The following is a 24,032-nucleotide window of genomic DNA, read 5'->3' on the forward strand; positions in this document are numbered from 1 at the left end:
CGTGTAAGCCCACTGCCCAGAGGGCAGGCCCTCCCCGTGTAAGCCCACTGCCCAGAGGGCAGGCCCTCCCCGTGTAAGCCCACTGCCCAGAGGGCTGGAAGGCTTCCCAGATGTCTCCACCAGATCTGAGTGCGGCCATGTAACATTCACATTAGCTAAGTCAATCTAAAAATCAGAGACCTCAGTCCTCTTTCCACAGTTCAATACTTTTATTAGCCACCAGAGACCTCTAGTCACAGATGTAGGAGAAATTTAGTACTGCCTTTTAGAGGGGTGGGGTCCCCTCTGTAGGATGCTTGAAGACATAAATAATCTAAAGGCTTCACAGGAAATTCTTCAACAAGGGGACGCATTTAATATGGTGTTTGCTTTCATACATTAAAGAATTCTACATGTCCCATAAAAGCTGTCTTTATACTCTGGGAGGCCGAGGTGGGTGGATTGCTTGAACTCATGAGTTCAAGACCAGCCTGAGCAAGAATGAGACACCATCTCTACTAAAAATAGAAAAACTGGCTGGGTGTCACGGCCTGCATGTCATCCCAGCCATTCAGGAGGCTGAAGCAGGAGGATCACTTGAGCCCGAGAGTTTGAGGTTGCTGTGAGCTATGATGCCACACCACTCTACCCAGGGCAACATAGTCAGACTCTGTCCCCTTATACAGCATTATGAATCCAGGCGCATGCCCTATCTTTGCACTTTCTGTTATTCCTTGACGTAATCTACTGACTGGCTTTAGGAAGAAAACAGATACGCTCCTTTCCACCATAAGCATCTCCACTCAGAGCACCATCAATTCACCCAAGAGGGACAGATACCACAGGAGAGGCCTGGCAACTTAATCACTCAAGTTGAAAGATTAGCTCCTTTATAAACCAGTATTAAGAACAAATGAATCATTTGAAATTATATACTGAAAAATACTTACTAGGGAGCAATATTTTCCTTGGAGTGCCTGTGGATGGCTTCCTTTACTGAAGGGCCCTGCAAGAAGTTCCTCCTCACTTAGAAAGAAGTATCATGTTTATCTTCCAATGAGTTTCATAGTTCAGTGAAAATGAAGTTCTTTTGGTTCAAGGTAGCCGCATGCCTCAATATTTAACTGTTTACTTAACGGATAGTACATGCCAATTATATTAATAACAATTGAATAAAGTACCTAAAATTGACTTGGTTTTCCCCGTTCTGGTATTGATATACATTTTCAAGTAAGGAATTCTCACTGGGAATGAACAGAACCCTCACCAAGTTTAGGAAATGCACATGTTAGTTCCGCTAGTATGTAATTATTTTAACTAAGGAAGTAAACTAGCAAAAGACCAGACGGTAGGCAAGGGGCCATCTTTGGAGCTTACAGAGTCACTTAATGAGCCGTATCCCTGAAAGTAAGGGAAGCACTTTTGGAAGCTGTGTTAATTCTTCTTCAGGCCATTCAGCTAGTTAATACTGCAGAGCTCTAGTAAATTATCACTTTGGAATGAGAAGCAAGAGCTCCCTCCTGGGCCGACTGGACCTGATTTTATACCTTTATAAATAATGGCAAACTTAGGTGGGAGATGTAGCATGTTATGTAACTGACTTTTAAAAAATGCCCTAGAACATGATGGAAAAAAATAGAATAGGAAGAAACATACCAAATAAGAAAAGTAGAGAAGATAATGAGGTTTTGAAGGAGACAGCCAGGAGAAAGACCCTCCAGGCGAGAAAGCACTTCTTCAGACGGTAAGACAGAAGTTCTGCGTGTTCTGTACAGCTGGAGCCAAGCAGGAGTGGGTCTGGGCACTGGCAAGTGCTACGTGGTGTGAGGTTTCTAATGATATCCTAGAGCAGTTATTTTTGACTAGTGTGCCATGAAAATTTTTAAAGGACATTAATTAAATTATTTTCAAAAGGCGTTCAAAGCACAGTAAGTGTATTCTTTTCATTACTTCTTTTTTTGATCGACATAATTTACATGTGCCATGGAAGTTTACCTACAGGCTCAAGTGTGCCGTGAAATTAAAAAAATAAAGGTTGAAAATCACCATTCTGGAGAAAGGATACGCAGCAGTCTACTGACGGAATCTCAGATAAATTTTAGTTGGGGAAGAGCTGGGACAAAGACTGAGAAGCGACCATGGCCTCTTCTAAGCTGGGAAGACGCTGTTTGAGACATATCAGGAAGGATGAGTGGAGGAAAAGTGACGATTGTCTGGCAGGGAGCAGGGCAATGAGAGAGAGGAGGAAGAACGTGGCAGGACTCCGGGTCACCAGCGTGGCAATGGTGCTGCAAACAGCAGAAAGGGACTGGGGACATAAGCTCAGGTTTAATGTCTACGAGTAATTTAAATGTCTCCAAAAGCATTTAAGTGACCACATAATCATGTACATACAATTATGCTGCAATATTTTGCTTATTCTTAATTTATTAAAAATGTAGATTATTTCCAACGTTTACCTACTTACAAATAGTGCCACAATGACTATCACATGCATAAATCAAATGCACACACTGTCGTTAAAAGAAATTTCAACAATTAGAGTTGAAGTTTTTCTAAACACTTTTGATAAATAATACCAAGATGTCACCCAAAACAACAAAACCAAATTCTACTCCTGGTAGCTGTTCACTGGCAGCCAGTCTTCCCCCTCCCACCAGCAAGTGGTATTAGCAGTTCTTTAAAAATTAAAATTGTGGCTAACTTGGTAAACTTAAAAAAATGCCATCAGTTTTAAAATTGTAGATGTTTGCATCCTGGTGAGAATGAATATTTTTAATATATTTATGTTTGTCACTTTGATTTCTTCTTCTTTGAATTACCGGGTTCATGCCCTTTTACCCATTTTTGGACTCAGCTTAGTGCATCTGATTAGTTTTCCTAATTCCTTTATCTATTAAGGAATTTTGTTAGCTGTAGTTTTAGAAAGTATTTCCTAGTTATTTCTTTTTTAATTTTGTTCATTTTTGTGTTCTTTAGTGTACAGAGTTTACTTTGGATATGTATATATCTTATTTTACTTTACAATTTTTTTATATATCTTTTTAGGTTTATAAAGTCTTCATAGCCCCAACACTCAACCAAGCAAGTATCAGTACTGTATTATTGATATATGGTATTGAGTTTTTGCTTTAACTCTCAGCTTGACTGTTATTGGCATACAGAAAGGCTACTGATTTGTGTACATTAATTTTATATCCTGAGACTTAGCTGGAGAACAGGAGTCTCTTAGTGGAGTCTCTGCTGTTTTCTGGATACAAGATCATATTGTCAGTGATAAGTGATAGTTTGATCTCCTCTTTCCCAATTCGGATATCCTTTCTTTCTTTCCCTTGACTGGTTGCTGTGGCTAGGACTTCTGGCACTATGTTAAACAGAATAGGTGAGAGTAGGCACCCTCGTCTTGTTCCAAGTCTTTGTGGTAAAGGACTTCCAGCACTATGTGGAACAGAAGAGGTGAGAGTGGACACCCTTGTCTTGTCCAGTGGAAATGCTTTCAACTTTTCCCCGTTCAATATGATATTAGCTGTGGGTTTGTTAACTTTTTTCTTGCTGATTTGTTTGAGTTCCTCGTACAAGATTCTAAATCTCAGCCCTTTATTTGATGTGTAGATTGAAAATATTTTCTCCTATCTTATGGGTTGTCTGTTTGCCCTGTTGATTATTTCCTTAATGATGCAGAAGCTTTTTTAATTTATTCAAGTCCCATTGATTTATTTTGTTGATATTGTTGTTGCTGTAATTGCCATTGGGGTCTTAATCATAAAGTCTTTGCCTAGAATGAAATCTAGAAAAGTTTTTTTCCTATATTTTCTTCTAGAATTCTAGCACTTGCATTCCTTATGCTTAAGTCTTTCATCTCTCTTTAGTTTACTTTTATGAGACAGATAGTGTTCCTCCTTTATTCTTCTACATGTGACTATCCAATTTCCCAGTACCATTTATTGAATAGGCCTTCCTTTCCCTGATGTATGTTGTTGTCTGCTTTGCTGGAGATCAGCTGGCTCTAGGCAGATGGTTTTCTATCTGGGTTCTCTGTTCTGTTTCATTGGTCTATGGCTGTATTTTTGTGCCATTACCAGGCTGTTTTGGTTACTACAGCCTTGTAGTATAGTTCAAAGTCTGCTATGTAATGCCGCCACCTTTGTTTATATGCTTTGGCTATCTAGGCTCTTTTCTTGCTCCAAATGAAGCATAGAATTATTCTTCCTAGAATTCTTTGGTATTTTGATAGGGATTGCATTGAATCTATAAATCACTTTGGGCAGTTTGAGCATTTTAACAATGTTGATTCTACTGATCCATGAGCACAATACGTTTCTGTATTTATGTCATTCCCACTTTCCTTGCTCAGTGTTTCTTAGTTCTCCTTGTAAAGACCTTTCACCTCTTTGGTTATGTATATTCCTAGGTATTTTATTTTCTTTGTAGGTATTGGAATGGTACTGAGTCCTTGATTTGACTCTCAGCTTAACTGTTACTGTTTATAGGAATGGTACGGATTTATGCTGATCTGAAACCTCTTCTCTTGACTTAGGGCTAATAGGTTTGCGGGCGCCTGCTCTTTGCTGGGAACTCCCCTGGCCGATTAGAAGAAAGGGAGATCTTGGGTGGTGCTTTTTCCCTTTCTGAGATGCTGACTGACAGAGCAGGGACATGTGCACTAGACGCCTTAATGCAGCTGTTCTGACTTGTTCTGTTCACCCATTGCTCGCGTCTGTGAAGGAAGCTGCTTGAACTGAGTGTTGGGCTATAACCAGATAGTTGTAGTGTGTTGAAGCTGAGAGCTGGGCAAGAGCTTTGCTGGGGCCAGTGATGTGGGGACTCCTCTAGCCAGGGTCTCCCCACAGAGGAGAGCAGCAGTTGAGAGATGCTGTCTAGGTCATGGTCATGCCCTGCACAGTGGTGGAGGCTCTGGGGCGAGGTCTTGGGGTCCAGGTGCAACACTGGTCCCAGGCCTGGCAGGAGCTCTGGAGGCACAAAGGAGGAGCCTCAGGCTCCCAAAATGAAAGCCTCAGAGAAGGGCTTGTGCATAGGGCCTCTGAGACAAAAGCAGGGGCTGATGATGTGGGGCTGATCTGACATGGAAGGCAGGGTCAGAACCAAGCAGGCACAAGGCAGGTGGGGCCTGGAGGGCACAGAGGGGACGAGACAAATAGCGGTCCAGCTTGGGAACCAGCCTGTTCCGCAGGCTTGGGGACCACGGGAAGCCAAGCCATGCAAGGTGGAGGTCAGTTCCAGCAGCCCAGGAGGATGGTGGAATTCTCCCTGCCCCACCCAGGACCCCACCCAGGTGGGAGCTTACTGTGTTTCAGGCAGCTCCTGTGCTCAGAACGCTACACTGCAGGGAAGGGGCGCTTGGCTTCCAGTCACAGGTACAGCTGGGGGAGCTACCATTTAGTCTGCTCCCTCCCCAGCCTGCTGCCTGTTGAGTACCCAAGCGCTCAGGATGACCCTAGCTGCTGCCTGATCCCTGATATGCCTGCTGTCTGGTGGTGACTCCACACAGACTCCAGGTGGTCCCCAGTTGGACCAGGTGGAGGTCTGGCAGTGGAGGGGCCATCTCACAGCTGGCATGGTGCCAGCAGGGCGAGCACAGCACCCCAGCACTCTGCCCTCCTGGTTTCCACATGTGTGCTTTGATCTTGTTCAATATGTCGCCCCTTCAGCACCTCTTTATTTCTACACTGAGTGTCCCACATTGCTTCTCTGTGATTTCACAATGTTCCTTCATAGAAGGGCCAGGGGTAGGCTGGCCGCCATCAGGTACACTTCTTTCCCTAAGAGCAACCTTCTACCCCCCTACTTCTCCCCAAGATCCTATTCATATTTTAATTATTAGCAGTAAATTTTCCCATTCTGTTTCTAAGCAAGATTCCAGGTTTCTCTCACCTGTGTCTTAATGGCTACAAAGGAAGAAGTTAATGTAGAAAGAATATAGGTAAAGTAGAAAGAGCACAGGCCCTAGAAATTGGGAGATGTGGGTTCCAATCCTGGATCCACCACTAACAAGTTAAGTTGATCTCAAATCGGTCAACTGGCCTCTCTCAGCTTCAGTACCCATAACGTGGGGTCAGGGCAGCAGCACAGACTGGGCATTCAACAAATTATTTATTAACTATTTTCAAAGAAATACACACTTATTATAAAATGACTACTAAGAATTAAGACTTTATTTTTCAATACAAATATCTGTTCATATATAAATATATATGTATACATATACATTTTGTGGGGGGTTATTACTGAAGTGACTAAATCTCTTTTGTAAGCAGCCTGAAGAAAAGATTAAACTATTTCCACAAACTATAAGAGAAAAATCCCTTTTATAATGCTAGGGCAATAAGCAATTTAAGGAATTATTTCCTTTATCTCACTAAAAGTAGCAAAAATATAAATTACCTCAAAAAGCCCTCAAATAATCCAATTTGCATTACAAATAGCAGTTTGAAGCCTTCTATATACACAAACCAAATATCATCCCTTTTTTTAAACATTTATTACGGTCTACATTTGGGGAAAACAGCCACAATGACAACAATAAATTTGAAGAATAAGCCGCATTGTGGAACTTCTAGGACTGGACCATTAAAATAAAACAAGTCCAGCAATGGAAGAAAACAGCAAAGCGAAAAGCGAAAAGCTGCTTTAGATAAACACGGACTGGACGTAATAAAGTGTAAATCCCAAATTAGTAAAGAGTCTCAGTCTGAGGGCCTGAACATTTTCAAATGATTGGCCTAAGCCTGCTTTGCTTTGTCTAGAGTCAATGTTTCAACCACAAAACAAGAGAAGCTAAAACAATTTACATTAGTGTGATAACACAGCTGCGGGGAAGCAGCGACATTATAAATCATAACCTCCTCTCGGAGTGGAAAAAGCTTGTTTTTTAAAAAAACCCCGCTGTTAGGGCCAGGTACAGTCCAAATTTATTTCTAAAATCCTAGTCTTACATAACTGAAGTGCATTTCAATGGAGCTGAACATCCAGTTACATAATTATCAAACTACTGCGTTCTGTTTTGATTTTTCAGCAAAGAACACGGCAGGCCTGGGGAGGCAGCGAGAGAGGAAAAGAAATTTAAAGCTTGAAAGCAACACGTTTTGCTTAAAATAGAAAATAATTTTTGTTTTTAAAATCATTTAGGTAGAAGATCACAAATTTTCGAAATTGTGTCCCAAGGTTAAGGAATGTAAAATGGTCTGTAAAAATCCCGATTCTTATTCATCATTTTCAAGGTATTTTAAGATGTTTTCATTATTCAAAAACCAAACAACCAAAAAAAAAAAAAAAAAGCCTTACTAATCCTTCAAGTACTTTCAAAGGTAATAAGAGGACATTATCAAATGTATATGCACCCTTTCCACCAAGAATGGCACAAATGCTGTTGAATATTCAACTACGATTTACAGAAAATATAATAACAGCTGTCTATTTACAGGGCAATAATCACAAAATATGTGAAATATGTCTTCCAGAGAAGTAGCACCTTCATTTCTTGATTTAAATGTAAAGCTCCAGAGAAATAGTTGAATACTAATAGGCTTTTATTTAAAACCTACTGATGTATTAATAACCACAATGAAGGTTATTAGTTTTAGAGCAAATGTACTCTCTCCTCCAACCCATGGTTTTAATAGAAGAGCATAAATACAGTCATTGGTGATCAAACAAATCTAGGAAAAGCTTAAGCAAAGAATTATAAATAAACTACATAGCATCCCCTTATTTTCTTACTCACAGAGAAAGTTTGCAGATCAGGAACCACTCCTTAAAACTGTTTAAAAAGGCAACTAAATGAGACAATAAGAGCTTCAGACTTTTTCAATGTATATTTGAAAGTCTGAAGTGACACCATAAAGTCTTCAGAAGAGTAAGCCACACACTGAATTATGTAACACACTGACTAGAATCTCAAACTATGGTTGCAGGCCACATGCGGCCCGCCTAGGACATTTATCCGGCCAACCGGGTGTTTTTGCCACCACTGCCTGTCCTGTTTAGCAGCCGACTCGTCCCGGGGCCCGCAGTCCGGCCCTCCAACGTTCTGAGGGACAGTGAACTGGCCCCCTGTTTAAAAAGTTTGAGGACCCCTGGACTAGATGCTGGATACTGCTACTATATACTTCAGTTAACAACCTAAAATAACTAAATCAGTGGAATAAAAATTCACTTAAAAGGTGTTCACTGTCCACTAAAAGTGTAAGAGGTGCTGATAATTACCGTGGCTCAGAGAGGTTGCACCATCCTGGGGTTTCTTTTCTTCTTCAGCTTGATCCTGAAATACAGAAAACACGGATTAGACCAGCGAATTTCAACCCGTGTGCCGTGAGAGGTGTACTGTGAAAATATTTAAAGATCATTAATTAAATTATGTTTGAAAGAAATTCAAAGCACAGTAAATATACTCTTTTTTTTCACTCTGTTTTTTGGTCAACATCATTAAAGTGGGCCAGAGAAGTTTAACTATAGGTTCAAGTGTGCCATGGGATTTTTAAAAAAGGTTGCAAAACACTGGATTAGACCATACATAGTTCTGGCTAGTTGTTGGAAACACTGCAAATTAATGTTTCTATTTGCAGGAAGCAAAGTCATGAGCACCCCTATAACTGAGGAGGGCAGGACACAGGACCCAGCACCTCCCTAGTGGGTGCCTAGGAGGGACACACTATGAAACATTCCACATGAAAGGAATTCTTTATTCCTCTCTGAATTGTTTGTTGGCTAAAACATAAGAGAGAGGAAGCTTCAGTAATAGTCAATGCTGAGGCTGAGCAGATGACGGGATCCCTAGGCCAGACCAACCCATGGGAGGCAGCTGATAAGATGCTACTTCCACACCAAAGCTAAGCCCCCATCCACTTTTTCTTTCAGCCTATCAGGGCCTACTATTATCTCAGTTTAAACATTATCTAATTTTAACCAAACTGACTCTCAGAGAATGGTTGAGGAACTTCAAAGATTCCTGCAAAGAAAACACAGATTGATTATGGCAAACAGTGTCAGCACATATGACAAGCAGGATGACCGCGCCTCTCCCCAGGGTGCAAACAATCCACCAGGCACACCTTCCTGCTGTTCTAAAACTCAAGTTTACCATTCAACAAATACTAAGAAAGTAGCTTCCTTTTTTGACAGATGTGGTAGGGAAGAGCATTATGAAAATGGGGATAAAGATGTGTCTTATTTACATAACTCTGTGGCCGTGAACAACGTGTGCCACCTATCAAAAACTCATAATAATGGTACACTTAAAAATGGGAAACTGCATTCCCCAAATTAAAATCTTCCAAAGGAAGAGTTTCAACTGTCTTTGAACTTATTTTTGGAAACATACACGTGCAATGCCTTTGATTAGTTTCTAATATCAACTAATTGTCAGAGATGATGAAAGTTCAGCAGCTGCATTACACAAACCTTTCCGCGTAATTGGTGGCTGATGCTGAAAAGTGAGTATCATGATTCAGCAACCTCAGCTGACAATTTCTTCTTCAGTTCACTTCTATATATCTTTGGGATGTACCTTTTAAAGTTATGACTAGTGTGACCGGGTGTCCCAGGTTTCAGGGGGCTAAGCTGGTCATACCAATGGAAAGCCCCACGTCTGGGGAAACCTTCAGTCCCAGACAAGCCCAAACTTCAAGGTACGAAGTTAAAATTTGTATACTAATAAATCATATTATTTTCAAATAAACAAATAATGCACACACAGCCAGATTTGTGATTGAGGTTTCTTTATTGATGAGGTAACCGAATAAATGAGGTTAAAACATAATTTATTTTATTTTTACTAATTTATTTATTTATTTAATTTTTTTGCATTTTTTGGCAGGAGCCAGCTTTGAACCCACCACCTCTGGTATACGGGGCCAGAGCCCTACTCCTTTGAGCCACAGGCCAATTTATTTTATTTTTTAATTCAGATGATTTAAGATACATACTCTATGCACATAAAGACAGAATACACACACACACACACACACACACACGCACAATACAGTGGAAATTTTCCTACCTGCCCTCCCCTCCCCTATCTGGCCAATGCATAATATCCCTATCCAATTATCACTGACCCGTTTCCAATATATCCTTGCAAAGTTTCCTTTATAAACCACAGAGAAACATGAATATATATTCTTGGTTCATTATTCTGATACACAAAATGCTGTGCCATACTGTTTTCTACCCATTTCACTGAACAAAACACCTCTCCACATCAGGTCACAGGGAGCATCCTCCTTCTTTTTATATAACTGCACAGTGTGGCAACTAATGGCCATGCCGTGACTTATTCCACTGGTTCCTCACTTACAAACCAGTATGAATGTTTGGGTTATTTGGGGTGTTTTTATCTACATACAATGCTGCAGTGAAAAATCAGCACACGTGTCCACCTGCACACGGGGAAGACGTGTACAGATCAACACCTTCGAAGTGGCCCTGCCGGTCAAGCAGCCTGGCACTCTCACGTGGCTACAACTGCCAGGTCCAGCCCTGGAGCTGCTCCAGGTCACAGGCCACAAGCTTCATCTCTGCCTCTCTTCCTTTGACCTGGTCAACAGGGTGTGTTACCAAATTTTTTCATTTTTGACACGAGGATGGGTAAAAAACGATCTCTCACTGTAGTTTTAATTTGCATGGCCTTCACTATGACGTTGAAGCCCCTGTTGTATATTTAAATCATTTGTATCTAATCTCCTGTGAAATATCTCTTTACATCCCTGGTCCCTTTTTCTGCTCGGATGTTTGCTCATATTTTGGTCTGGATAAATTAGGAAGATAAGTCCTTATCTAGGATAAAATAGACATTATTTACTTTTTCTCAGCTTGTCATTTCTCTTTTCACTTTGTTTATGGCTTCTCAAAATGCGAAGTTTTTTGTCTCAAGAAATACAGTGTCTAATCTTTGCGCACCAACTACCTTTGCTTGTCAGGTGCTCAGAATCTGTCACATGCTGATGACAGAGAAAAGAGCTGTGCTTACTCGGCTCCCCTCCTCCCGACGTGCTCACCGGTCACCTGTGACATGGCTGCTCACCCCTGATCTCTCCGCCAGCCCTGTTTATGCGCAAGTTTTAGAGTCAGACAGCTGCAGGGTCTAATCCCAAGCCTACCTTCTACTCCTCTCCTGTGCACAACCATCACTACTGCTCTCCCAGACCATCACTACTGGTCCCCCGTCTGTCTCGCTCTGCCCACTCTGCCCAGCCAGTCCACTCCCAGCCTCACAGACACACAGCCAGTGGATCTCTGTCTCCCTCCATCAAGCCTCAAATATGCAGATCCAAGATCCCACTGCACAGCCTCCTGTGGACAGCCCGCAAGCTCCTGGCATGCAGTCACTTCAAAATAAAGCCATCATTTTGTCCTCTAAATCTCTTCTTATTCCTGGCTCAAAGGTCCCCTGAATTCAAGATGCAGCTTCCTGAACCCAAACCTCAGTCATGTTTTCCCCTGTCCTCTCTGACACTCATGCTGGGCAGAGTCTTAGACAGCCTCAGTAAGTCCTGCCCTTAGAACCCCCTCCCCCAAGTGGGATGGAACCGGTGACTTGGTCTGGATCACATGGTGAAAGGGACAGGACCCTGACTCTCCTGACTACATTACAATATATGATTCTGTCGCAGCTGACAAGAGCAAGAGACTCTCCTCTGGCCTTGAGGAGTGAGCCAGCAGGCTATGACAAGGTCTGTGAGAGGACCAATGGTGAGACATGCAGCAGATAGCCAGCGAGAAGCAGGGACCTCAGTCCTACATCCACAAGGAAATGAATCCGCCAACAACCACGTGCGCTCAGAAGAAGCCACTGAGTTAAGTCAGGCCAATAATTCTAACTACCCTGAAGCCCTGAGTGGAGAAGCTGCCTAAGTCACACCTGAACTTCTCAGCAACTGCCCTGTCATAATAAATGGATGTTTTAAACTATCATCTTTGTGGTAGTTTGTTATGCAACAGAAGATAAACAAAGCTTACCTACTGATCCTTTACAAGTCGACTTGGGAAGCTTCTAGGGTCCTCCTTCCTCCTCCCACTCCACTCATGCTAAGCAGTAACCTGATGCCTGCAAATATCCCACACAAACCTGCTTACTGGGCCAGCATGCTGCACCATGATCTCCTCCTGACTGAGCTCCCCTGCCTGGTGAGCTTACTGAAGGCAGTGTCTTAACCATCTTTCATCCCCCAAACATAGCTGGACACCCAGTCTAACACAACAAATATTTACTGAATGAAGGCAAAGCTCAAGAATAGCACTTTTCTGTTTGGAAGATTTCACATCCAAAGTTATAATGGATAATAAAGTAGTTAATAAATAGCATCCTGATAAAACTCACTGTCTCCTGTGCCTCTCACACATTAACACACATATGATCCCCTGGGAATCCTGCTAAAATACAGATCCTGACTCTACGACTGAATTTCCAAAAGTCTCCTGCAGATGTGATGCCAAAGTGTATGGTGTACTGCACCAGGGCATGGGGTGAGTGGGGACGGCAGTAACCCAATCATTCCTGCCCCTATTCTACTGCAAGGGAGATAATGAACTTTCAAGTTGGGTTTAATTTTCTATGGTAGCTTTTCACCCCAATTTCACCCCTCTTTATTCACTCAAAACACAGGAAATTTGCATACGTAATTCAAAACAAAGCAACTCTCTTCTACTGTAAAAACTGAAACAGTAACAAGAAACAGTCTTCACTAGTTCATTATGGTCACACAACAGCTACTGAAGCATTTTTATAATCACTGTCTCATTCAGAAACAAAAAGGAATCCATAGATGCTGTGTTATAGTTAGTGGATTTGGATGTTTGGTTCACACTTCCTTATTTGCTATTAAAATGTCTCCTAGAAAGAAAAAAAATTCCCCCCAAAACAACGGTACCTCTCACTTGAGATTTAAATTTCCAAAGCTCCTCACCTCCATGGATGGAGGTTATAGCGTGTAGATGTACACATATACACACAGAAGCTCATAATTTTGTATTTCAGAATAAATTTACATTTCTATTATGATATACTGACCTCATTTTTAAAGCAATTTTGCAAATGGAAAAATATTTACCATCATATTATAGAGCAGGAAAAATGTTGAATTTGGGGCTTGATGACCTAAAGTCACATCCCAACCCCATGCATGAAGAGCTATTTAACTTTGAAAAAAGGACTTACTTCTCTCCAGTTTTCTTGCCTATTAAAGTTAAAGGATTAGACTAAATGTTCTCCCAAGTTCCTGCTAGCTTTAACATTCTTTGCTTCTGTCTGGGCTAATTAATTATTTCATAAAGGTAATAAATCTACACGGCTACTAATGAGTAGAGAATAAATCCTAAAAAACAAAAGAAAAAAAATGAGCACTTTACCTTATCCTTCCAGACAGAAGACTTAAGGAAATCAATATGAATTGAGAAAAATAAAATCATTAATGTGATTTCTCAGGTTTCAAATTTTAGTTCTGAAGCTAAAAATAAAGCTTTGGGGGCTGGAAAAGATAGTATTATGGGAAAAGAGAGATAATGGTTTAAGGAACATAAAATAAGTCTTTGCTATGGTACATTTCCATTCACCAATTTAAAATCCATCATTTTGGAAGAGAGGATTACGAGGTAGGAAAGTAACGAAAGAGGCTTAATGTTCTGTTCCTTCCTGACGGCACCGGACACATCACACGCTTCACTCCAAGTTCCAGTGATGCTCTCTAATTAATCAGTGTCTACACTCCTCTGTCTACGAATTCCAATCAAAGGAACAAAGCAAGCGATTTTTAACTACTGATTTATGTTTAGCAATTTCAGTTGGAATTGTCAGATAACGCCCCTTTCTTTTCCTTCCCCGTCAGACAGAAGTCCCTTGAGCACTTGAAGATTTTGAGTACCCCGCTGTTCTGTTCCATAAGAACTTGATATCTGTGTCCCCAAGGGTGTCACGTACTGGTTTCATGATCTGTAGAAAACGCTGAAATCCTGTTTAATAACCCAAGTGACAAACTACTGTCTGAATTTTACCTGCTGTTTCATGTCCTCTTTCTACAGTTTATTTGGTCTGATCCAACGCGGGATATGAAGGGAAGATGAAGGAAATTAGCCTTCTGGATGAAAGTACAGGACTTTGTATTTTTTCCCATTATTCCACTGGAAGGCAGACATAGTCCAGGAGAAGGAAATGCTTCCATTTTGTGCAAATACTTGACAGTCTGAATGAAATCTCTCTACAGAATTTGCTAAGACATATACAAAATATCAAAAGTGAAAAAACTAAAGTAGCATTATAAACACCACCTGCCAGAAGTTTGGGGCTTCCACCTACAAATGAATTTTAGTGGCTAATATCAGGCTTGTGTGAGACAACCAAATGGAAAAATAAAAATACTAGTAAAAAAGAAACCAAAATAATCCAACCCAAACACTTTCTTAGTATCTACTGAAGGATACTGCAGGAAAGGTTTCATGACAGTCTGCCAGTGCTGAGGTCCACAGTGGCCTCTGCTGCATTCCATCAAGGCAGAGACCACCCCTCAATCTCGACTTTGTTCTCTCTGCCATCAGTACCTGCTAGGATTGGCCGTCCAGATCTACCCTATCACCTTGCAATCTCATTATGCACCAAACTTGGACAGATGGAAATGGACACTTACAGATCTTCTAACCTATGACCCCTGTTCTATGGACAAATGAGTCCAGCCTGGGAAAGGGACTTGCCCTTGGTCACACAGCTAATGAGCAGCGGAGTCAAAGACTAAACCAGGAATCTTCTGACATCACCCTCCCCACCCAGCGCTCATGCCAGACCACTGCCAGCAGCAGCATCTGCCCCAGGCATTAAGGCACTAAGACGCCTGGACAGGTCACTCCCGTCGTCTTCTCTCCCCATACCCTTGCGCACGCTGCCGCCTTGGCCCAGCAATACCCACTGTGACCCCTCAAAGCCAGAAAGCACCTAGATGTTAATAAACATGAAAGTTGTATTGTCTCAGATTTCATTCACTAGGCTGGCTTTAAAAGCCATTTGTTATGAGAAAATAAGAAGCATTAAATATCAACATCTTAATACTCTTCACCCTTCAAGGTCGGACTCAAGCCCCCAATGAGCCCACCTTTCTCTGACGGGTGACCATTCCCTGGGGCACAAGTACTCAGCTGTTCTGTATTTCTCTGCAAAAGTTAGTTCTTTTTTTATTCAACGATACTGTAAGATTCTTTATAGAATTAAAAATGTCTCATATTTCTATCTCCCAAAGTTCATAATTCACAAATAGATATAGATTTATTGATTTTAAAAGGTTCAGAAAGAGAGAGAGAATGAGAACTAACATTTATTCAGTATCAGATATTTTATATACATAATTAGAGGCCATATATTTTATTCTTTTATAGTCAGAAAAAATTTCCTTTTTTTATTTGTGAAACTTGTATCTTTACATAGGAAATTTGACATTTTGCAGCCTACGTATCATTTGAGGATTTTGTCCCCACAACACCCACATGTACAACAATCATCAATGAAATCACCCTGGGAAAAAAAAATGCTTAGCTTCCCCAGTTACCATTTGCCTACACTTTGCTAGTCTATTCTAAAGTTGGTGGGTGGAAAAGCAAGCAAAGTGGACCCAAAATGACATTCATCTTTGCGCTGGGTGTTGTGAAAAGGGAAAATATGTCGAAGAGTCTAAAAGGAGGGAGGAGAAACACACTCTAATGTCGGGAGAGGCACCCCGGAGATCAGCAGCATAGACAGAAGTTCAACTCACACAGAAGAATTGCATAACACAGGCATAAAACATGTAATAAAACCCACAGAAAAGAGGTATTCTCACAGGTGCTGTTGGGGAGAGGATAAACTAGGGCAACCTCTTTGGAGGAGGACACAGACTTTCAAGGACGCGGTGTCTCATGCCTATGATCTGAGTACTCTGGGAGGCCAAGGCAGGAGGATCCTTTCAGCTCAGGAGTTCAAGACTAGCCTAAGAAAGAGCAAGACCCTGTCTCTACTAAACAGAAAAACTATCCAGGTGTTATGACAGGTGTCTGTAGTCCCAGCTACTCAGGAGGCTGAGGCAGGAGGATCACTTGAACCCAGGAGTTTCAGGTTGCTATGAGCTAGGCGGAGGCCATGGCACTACAGCCTGGGCAGCAGAGTGAGATTCTGTCTTAAAAAAAAATTAAAATGCTGGGCACCATAGCTCACACCTATTATCCTAGCACTCTGGGAGGCCAAGGTGGGTGTATCACTTGAGCTCAGGAGTTTGAGACCAGCCTGAGCATGACCAAGACCCTGTCTCCACTAAAAGGAGAAAAACTAGCCAGGCATGGTGGTGCATGCCTATAGTTCCAGCTACTCAGGAGGCTGAGGCAAGAGGATCACTTCAACCCAAAAGTTTGAGGCTGCTATAAGCTACAATGCCACAGCACTCTAGCCTGGGCAACAGATTAAGATTCTGCCTCTAGGCTCGGCTCCTGTGGCTCAAGCGGCTAAGGCGCCAGCCACATACACCTAAGGTGGTGGGTTTGAATCCCCAGCCCGGGCCCGCCAAACAACAATGATGGCTGCAACCAAAAAATGGCCAGGCATTGTGGCGGGTGCCTATAGTCCCAGCTACTTGGGAGGCTGAGGTAGGAGACTCACTTGAGCCCAGGAGTTGGAGGTTGCTGTGAGCATGATGCCATGGCACTCTACCCAGGGGGACAGCTTGAGGCTCCGTCTCAAAAAAAAAAGATTCTGCCTCTAAAAAAAAAAAACTTAAAAGGACCTTATCCTTTAGTATGACAATTCTGCTAATATTACCAATGAATAAACTGCAAAAGGATTCCTATATCAAAAAGATAGAAGAATAAGAGTATACACCATGGAATACTATACAGCCACAAAGAAAGATGGAGACCTTGCCTCCTTCATATTTACATGGATGGAGCTGGAAAATGTCCTCCTTAGCAAAGTATCTCAAGAATGGAAGAAAAAGTATCCAATGTACTCAACACTACTATGAAACTAATTGTTAGCTATCTTAGGAAAGCTACAATCCAAATGGAGCCCTAGAATACCGGGAATGAAGAGGGGGGAGGGGAGGGGGAGGGGAAGGGGAGTGTGGGTGAAGAGAATGATATTGTGGGGATCATGCCTATAGTTTATTCTATTTGGGTACAGGTGAATTTGTCTAAAGGTTGAATATAAATGTCTTAGCATAACAATTATGAGAAAGACATGATGGCTATGTTGGCCACCTGGATGAGAGTTTTCCAAACTGCATATAGAAGTAACACACTGTATCCTATGAGAGAATTAATGTACACAACTATGATCTAATAAAAAAATAAAAAAATAAAAAAATAGCAAATAAGGTCAGAGAATAGAAATGACAAATCAATAAAATGAGGAAAGCACTGTAACCTGTCAAAAAAAAAAAAAAAGAATGAGAGTATAGGTTGTAACATAGTATATAACCCCCCCCCCACCGGGTTAAAGGTTTATGGTAGGGCACAGCTTAGATAAATTATGGTACATTCGTAGAATGGAGTACCATGCACCATGGAAAGAAAGCTTGCACCCCCATGACACACATACATAATTAAGCACAAAAGAAGTAAAGTTCAGGACAACAACTAGAATGGGGGCCCCTCTGGGAAGCGTGTATGTACATGCATTTGTGTATAAAGTGTTGGGGCCTTTTACCTTTTTTTGTTTGGTTTTGTTTCCTATGTAGATACAAGAAACTGTGAACAGTGGTCATACCTTTAGGAAAATATCTGGGGGGTTAGCGTATGTGTAAGGAGGTATAGTGGAGAATTCACTTCTTGTTTTGGTACTTGTCTGTATTGTTTGAATTTTTTAACCATATCACTGTACTTTGGAAAGCACAAATAAATATTTTCTAAATTCTACACAGAAGATTAGGAAGACACTTGTTGACAGTCTAATATTGATATTAGCATCTAAAATTCTGTGTATAACCAAGACATGAAATTACGGTCCCAGAAGCAGATGTTTAGAAACGCCCAACTGTACCTTTGCTTGGCATTTTATGTGCCTACTCTGCCACTGGGATTTTACTTGGTTGATTAAAAATGCCATGTATAAAATCAGAAGGGTAACACAGAAAGTAAAGGATGTTACCAATATTTCAAGGAAGCTAGCGAAATCCCAGCATAACTGAACCCTCTCTCCACAGTGACTGCAGCCCCGGATGTGATTACAGCTTTCTGTATTAAACCGTTAAAGTCAACTAATGAAAACGGCCATGAGCCCCAGATGGACTGTGCACTGTGGAATTCCTCCTAAATGTGCATCTGTGTAATTATGCTACCTGAACACTCTTTAAAATAACAGTATGTTCCAAACACCTCAACATTCAGTTAGTCACATTGTCCTTTCGAAAATTGTTTGCTTACTATCAAGAAATCTATTTGCACGGAGATGCTGTGAGGCACCAGGAACATCAATGAACAGATATTTCAAAAAGTCCAGCTGTAGAAGGTCCCACACCTACATCTCAGGCACTTCTGGAGTTCAAAGAAAGGGAAAATCCCAGCATCAAGTAAGACTCAATGGTAAAAGCAGCAGGAGTAAGTTAGAATCTGCGTTCAGCTTTGAGAGTAAATTGAGATTGCTGCCAGTGCAGATGAGACGGAAGTTTCAATACCCCGGTTGTTGAGCAAGATAACCGGGTGCTGAGCAGAGGTGACAACAATTTTAGTGGCTTCCAGAGAGATAATGCTGATAAAAATAGAAAATGTGTTTGGGGAGGTGGTCTCAAGTATTAAGAGAAAAATTTAAGAGAAATATCAATTCACTGTAGCACAACGTGCAGGTCAGATGCATCCAGCTATTTCCCTGGGACAGTGGTTCTCTAACACATGAGCTGGCGTCAGAATCACCCGGACTGCGCAATCACAGGTCACCGGGGCCCAACACCTCTGGACGAGAGCCAAGGGATTCTCCTTTCTCACAAACCCCCAGGTAATGCTGATGCTTCTGGTCTGGGGACCACATCTGGGGAGCCAGGACCCAGGAATAACTTAGAATACATCAAATCCTGGGCTTCCTCAGACTGTCTCCTCCGGGGCGTAGCGCAGCAAACCAAAACTGCCACGAGAAAAGCATTTTCATACAACCTCAGGCAAACGCAGGCCTGTGAAGTCGGGTCCCAGTAACCCTCCAAACAGCAAACTGTTCTCGGGAACACATAGAGAGCACTGCACTCTCCTGGAACTGACCTAAGAGAAGGGATCTTTTTAAGATAGTGCTTACATTTAAGTCAGTAGACTTTGAGTAAAGCAGATCAATCGCTCTCTATAACGTGGGTGAAGCTCATTCAGTCAGTTGAAGACCTTAAGAGAAAAAACTCAGGTCACCTGACATGAAGGAATTCTGCCTCCTGACCGACCTGGGACTCAAGACTGCAGCATCAGCTCTTCCCTGGGCCTCCAACCTGCTGCCTGCCTTATAGATTTCAAACTTGTCACACACACATCCCCCCACCCCATGACTGCCTGAGCAAACTCCCTTTTGGGGGGTAGGGGGAGTATCAGGGCCTGGGACTGGCCAGGTCTCCAGCCCGGCTTAGGTAGGTTCCGGACGGGACCTAGGCTACCTTGCTCAGGAACAGTTTCTCTTAGGTGCCTGAGGGCTATCTACTTTAGCAGGAGAGAGAGAGAGAATGTGCGTCTTAGAGAGAGTAAAGCAGTCTTCTCAGAAAGGTAGAGCTTAGTCTTTAGTAGAGCTTGGTAATCTTCAGCAGAGAGACGCTGTGCTGGTGTTCTCCAGGGAGAAGAGGAGACAGAGTCAGAGTAAGCGTGTCCATGATAGAATGTGCATGCTTTTTGTCTGCCTTCTCCTCTCATAAGGCTGATCTCATGCCTCTCAACACCACAGATGTAGAGACTGCCAGTTCACCACTGCTCTCACCTCGCGAGCTCTCATGCTTGTTAGAAGAGCTAAATCCCTCTCCATGCCTTTTCCACCAAGGTGTTCCGTTATTGAGCTATACAGGCATTTCTTATAACACTCACTCCTCCTAGCCATAAGCTATACAGGCTGCTGGGGAGGGGGAGGTTATTATTGTTGGGGACTCATTGGGGGTACAAGAAACCAGGTTTCACTGATTGCATTTGTTAGGTAAAGTCCCTCTTACATCATGTCTTGCCCCGAAATGGTGTGGCACACACCAAGACCCCACCCTCCTCCCTCCTTCCCTCTCTATGCTCTTCCCTTCCCCACCCCTCCCTCCTTCTTCCTCTCTCTGCTTTGCCCTTCCCCTACCCCCACCGTGTCATTAATTGTCCTCATATCAAAATTGAGTACATAGGATTCATGCTTCTCCATTCTTGTGATGCTTTACTAAGAATAATGGGTTCCACTTCTATCCATGTTAATACAAAGGCTGTAAAATCTCCATTTTTTTAAATGGTTGAATAGTATTCCATGGTGTACATATACCACAGCTTGTTAATCCATTCCTGGGTTGGTGGTCATATAGGCTGTTTTCACATTTTGGAGACTGTAAATTGAGCTGCAGTCTAAATAGCAGCTAGTACAAGTGTCTAGTGATAAAAGGATTTTCTTCCTTCTAGGTAGATGCCCAGTAATGGGATTGCAGAATCAAATGGGAGGTTTAGCTTGAGTTCTTTGAGGGTTCTCCATACTTCCTTCGAAAAAGGAAGTATGCAGTCCCGCCAACAGCATAAAAGTGTTCCCTTCTCTCCACATCCACACCAACATCTGCAGTTTTGAGATTTTGTGATGTGGGCCTTTCTTGCTGGAGTTAGATGGTCTCTCAGGGTGGTTTTGATTTGCATTTCTCTAATAATTAGGGATGAAGAGCATTTTTTCATATATTTGTTAGCTATTCATCTGTCTTCTTTAGTGAAGGTTCCATTCGCATCTCTTGCCCATTGATATATGGGATTGTTGGCTTTTTTCATGTGGAATAATTTGAGTTCTCTACAGATCCTAGTTATCAAGTTTTTGTCTGATTCAAAATATGCAAATATCCTTTCCCACTGTGTAGGCTGTCTGTTTGCTTTGGTTGTTGTCACCTTAGCTGTACAGAAGCTTTTCAGTTTCATTAAGTCCCATTTGTTTACTTTTGTTGTTGTTGCAATTGCCATGGCAGTCTTCTTCAGGAAGTCTTTCCCCAGGCCAATATCTTCCAGTGTTTTTCCTATACTTTCTTTGAGGATTTTTATTGTTTCATGCCTTAAATTTAAGTCCTTTATCCATCTTGAATCAATTTTTGTGAGTGGGGATAGATATGGGTCCAGTTTCAGTCTTTTACATGTAGATATACAGTTTTCCCAGCACCATTTATTGAATAGAGAGTTTTTCCCCCAAGGTATGTTCTTGTTTGGTTTATTGAAGATTAGGTGGTTCTAAGATGTTAGTTTCATTTGCTGGGTTTCTATTCGATTCCAAATGTCTATGTCTCTATTTTTGTGCCAGTACCATGCTGTCTTGACCACTATGGCTTTATAGTATAGCCTAAAATCTGGTATGGTGATGCCCCAGCTTTGTTTTTATTACTAAGAACTGCCTTAGCTATACAGTGTTGTTTTTTTTTTCGTTCCATACAAAACGCAGAATCATTTTTTCCAAATCTTGAAAGTATGATGTTGGTATTTTAATAGGAATGCATTGAATAGGTAGATCGCTTTGGCAAGTATAGAGAGGCTAATTAAGGACACAACTCCCTTCACCATAGCTTCAAAGAAAATTAAATACCTAGGAATATACTTAACAAAGGAGGTGAAAGACCTCTATAAAGAAAATTATGGAATCCTAAGAAAGGAAATAGCAGAGGATATTAACAAATGGAAGAACATACCATGCTCAGGGCTGGGAAGAATCAACATTGGTAAAATGTCTATACTTCCCAAAGCAATCTACCAATTTCCTTTTTAAAAAGAGAGTGTCTCAAGTGGCCTTGTCCTCTGCCTTTCATCTTATTGTGTAGATGCCCCTCAGCTCTTGTCAGCTTCCAGCCATCCTTTGAAACTGAACGCCATGCCTTCACTTAAGTGGCAGAGTTCTGATGGAGAGATATTTGAAGTTGATGTGGAAATCGCCAAACAGTCTGTGACTATGAAGACCAGTCTGGAAGGTTTGGGAATGGATGAAGGAGATGGTGACCCAGTTCCTCTACCGAATGTTAATGCACCAATATTAAAAAAAGGTCATTCGGGGTTCACCCACCACAAGGCCGACCCTCCTCCTCCTGACCATAATTAGAACAAAGAAAAGCGAACAGACCATATCCCTGTTTAGGACCACGAATTCCTGAAAGTTGACCAAGAAACACTTTTTGAACTTATTCTGGCTGTGAACTACTTGGACATCAAAGGTTTGCTTAATGTTATGTGCGAGACTGTTGCCAATATAATCTTTAGGGGCAAACTCCTGTAGAGATTCGCAAAGACCTTCAATATCAAAAATGACTTTACCGAAGAGGAGGAAGCCCAGGTATGCAAAGATAACCAGTGGTGTGAAGAGAAGTGAAATGTAGTGCCTGACACTGGAACACTGGAAGGATTATTTCAACGACTAGTTGCACTGCTGTTTATAATTGTTAATATTAGACATGCAGCAGCAAATCTGGTGTATTAGCAGAATATTGTCCTGATTGCATGTGTAGTTGGGCTACAGATTTTAAACCTATGGCTGACTTTCTTCTAGCATAATAAAGTTTCTTTTTTCTTTGCTCTGAATAAAACTGAACTGTGGGTTCTCTGTAGAAAGTGGCATCTTGGGCTTTTCCTCTTTTTTGTACAGTGATTTCTGCCTAGTTTATCATCCCGTTAACTTTAATGATCTTTTAAAAATTGGCATTGCACATAAAACAACTTCCAAAAAGTTTTCTGAAATAGAATTAAAATACTATCTTAATTCGTAAGTTGGAAACCAGAGAAAGGCTATTTGAAGTAAATGTTCTGAATAGGGTTATCAGGACACCTGCTAGACTCGTGGAGTCACAGTACCACCGGTATTGAATAGCCTGTATGTAGAAGGGCTCCCTTATTGGGATCTAAGGGCTTGTTTTCTTTTTTTAAATTTTTATTTCTTAGCGTTGAATATACTGCCTAGATTAGAGACTTAGTTACTACCCAGTTTGTGGCTTTTGAGGGAGAAATGTACCTAGACAGTTTGTTAGCTTCTCAAGTAAAAAAGACACTTAATTCATGTCGTATGTCATCCTTTTATCAGTGTTTCTATGTGGAGGAAACTCATATTGCTACATGTAAAAAATAACCTTTAACATCAAAATATAAGCAAACCCCAGAAAATATCCATCATGAATGCAAGATACTTTTAATAACAAGTAAGTTATGTTAAAAAAGAAAGTCTCTCTCTCTGTCAATCTCTTTCTACACACACATACACGCAACCTCAATTCTCTTATTTAATGATCAACTACACCATCTTCCTAAAAGAAAAGGTCTCCTTTCACCTTTAAAATGAAGATTACCTTTAAAAATGAACCAGACTTTACTGACACTTATATTCTATGCCACTATACATAAAACATATAGAAATGAGCAGTCAGGAGTGGCTGAACACCCCCCCCACCTGGTCTGGTTACATGAAGTGGATGTGAGCACACACCATGCAGAGGGCCCGGGCGCTGGCCTCTTACCAAGCATCCGTCCTGATCCAAATGCTCTCTGGAATCCATACTAAGCTTCCTTTTCCTGTTGGGCTGTTTCATTGCCCCTCCAGCACTCCTCAGCAGTGTTGCTCTGTAAAATAGTGCCACATAAAAGTTGGGGGAGGTTGCCCCTTCAGAATTATAAAAGCAAACCATAAAAACATGCTTTCAATTATCTCTCTTATAATTGGTTGTTATAAATAATCTGATAACAAGCTAACGAAAGTTTCACTTGTCATTGTATAGCCCTTTAAAAACTACTAGTAATAACAATAATAATAATGGCAATAGACATGGGTTTTCTATCTGATCTAGAATTCGTATCACAAAGAAAACAGATAATATTGTTTTGGTCTGAGTTGGAACAAAATGCTCATTTCTTGCTTAGTTGAGACCGACTTCACCAATTAGGAGTCACTGCAC

At 41.4% G+C, this 24,032-nt stretch overlaps 1 protein-coding gene and 1 pseudogene across 2 annotated transcripts in view; one reads left to right on the forward strand and one right to left on the reverse strand.

The window, feature by feature from the left end:
• Positions 1 to 23,669, reverse strand: part of L3MBTL4 (L3MBTL4, histone methyl-lysine binding protein) — a 355,410-nt gene extending 331,741 nt beyond the window's left edge. For both annotated transcript variants that reach the window (XM_023514432.1, XM_003792016.1), the window contains exons 1-2: positions 23,598 to 23,669; positions 8,203 to 8,257 (exon numbers count right to left, since the gene is read on the reverse strand). In XM_023514432.1, the coding sequence (XP_023370200.1) occupies positions 8,203 to 8,257; positions 23,598 to 23,669 (127 nt within the window). The remainder of the gene's footprint in view (positions 1 to 8,202; positions 8,258 to 23,597) is intronic.
• LOC100943558 lies at positions 21,971 to 22,462 on the forward strand (annotated as a pseudogene).
• Positions 23,670 to 24,032: the final 363 nt, after the last annotated feature.

Source organism: Otolemur garnettii, unplaced genomic scaffold (genome assembly GCF_000181295.1).
Source record: "Otolemur garnettii isolate 467f Iridium unplaced genomic scaffold, OtoGar3 scaffold00053, whole genome shotgun sequence".
Lineage (NCBI taxonomy): Eukaryota > Metazoa > Chordata > Mammalia > Primates > Galagidae > Otolemur > Otolemur garnettii.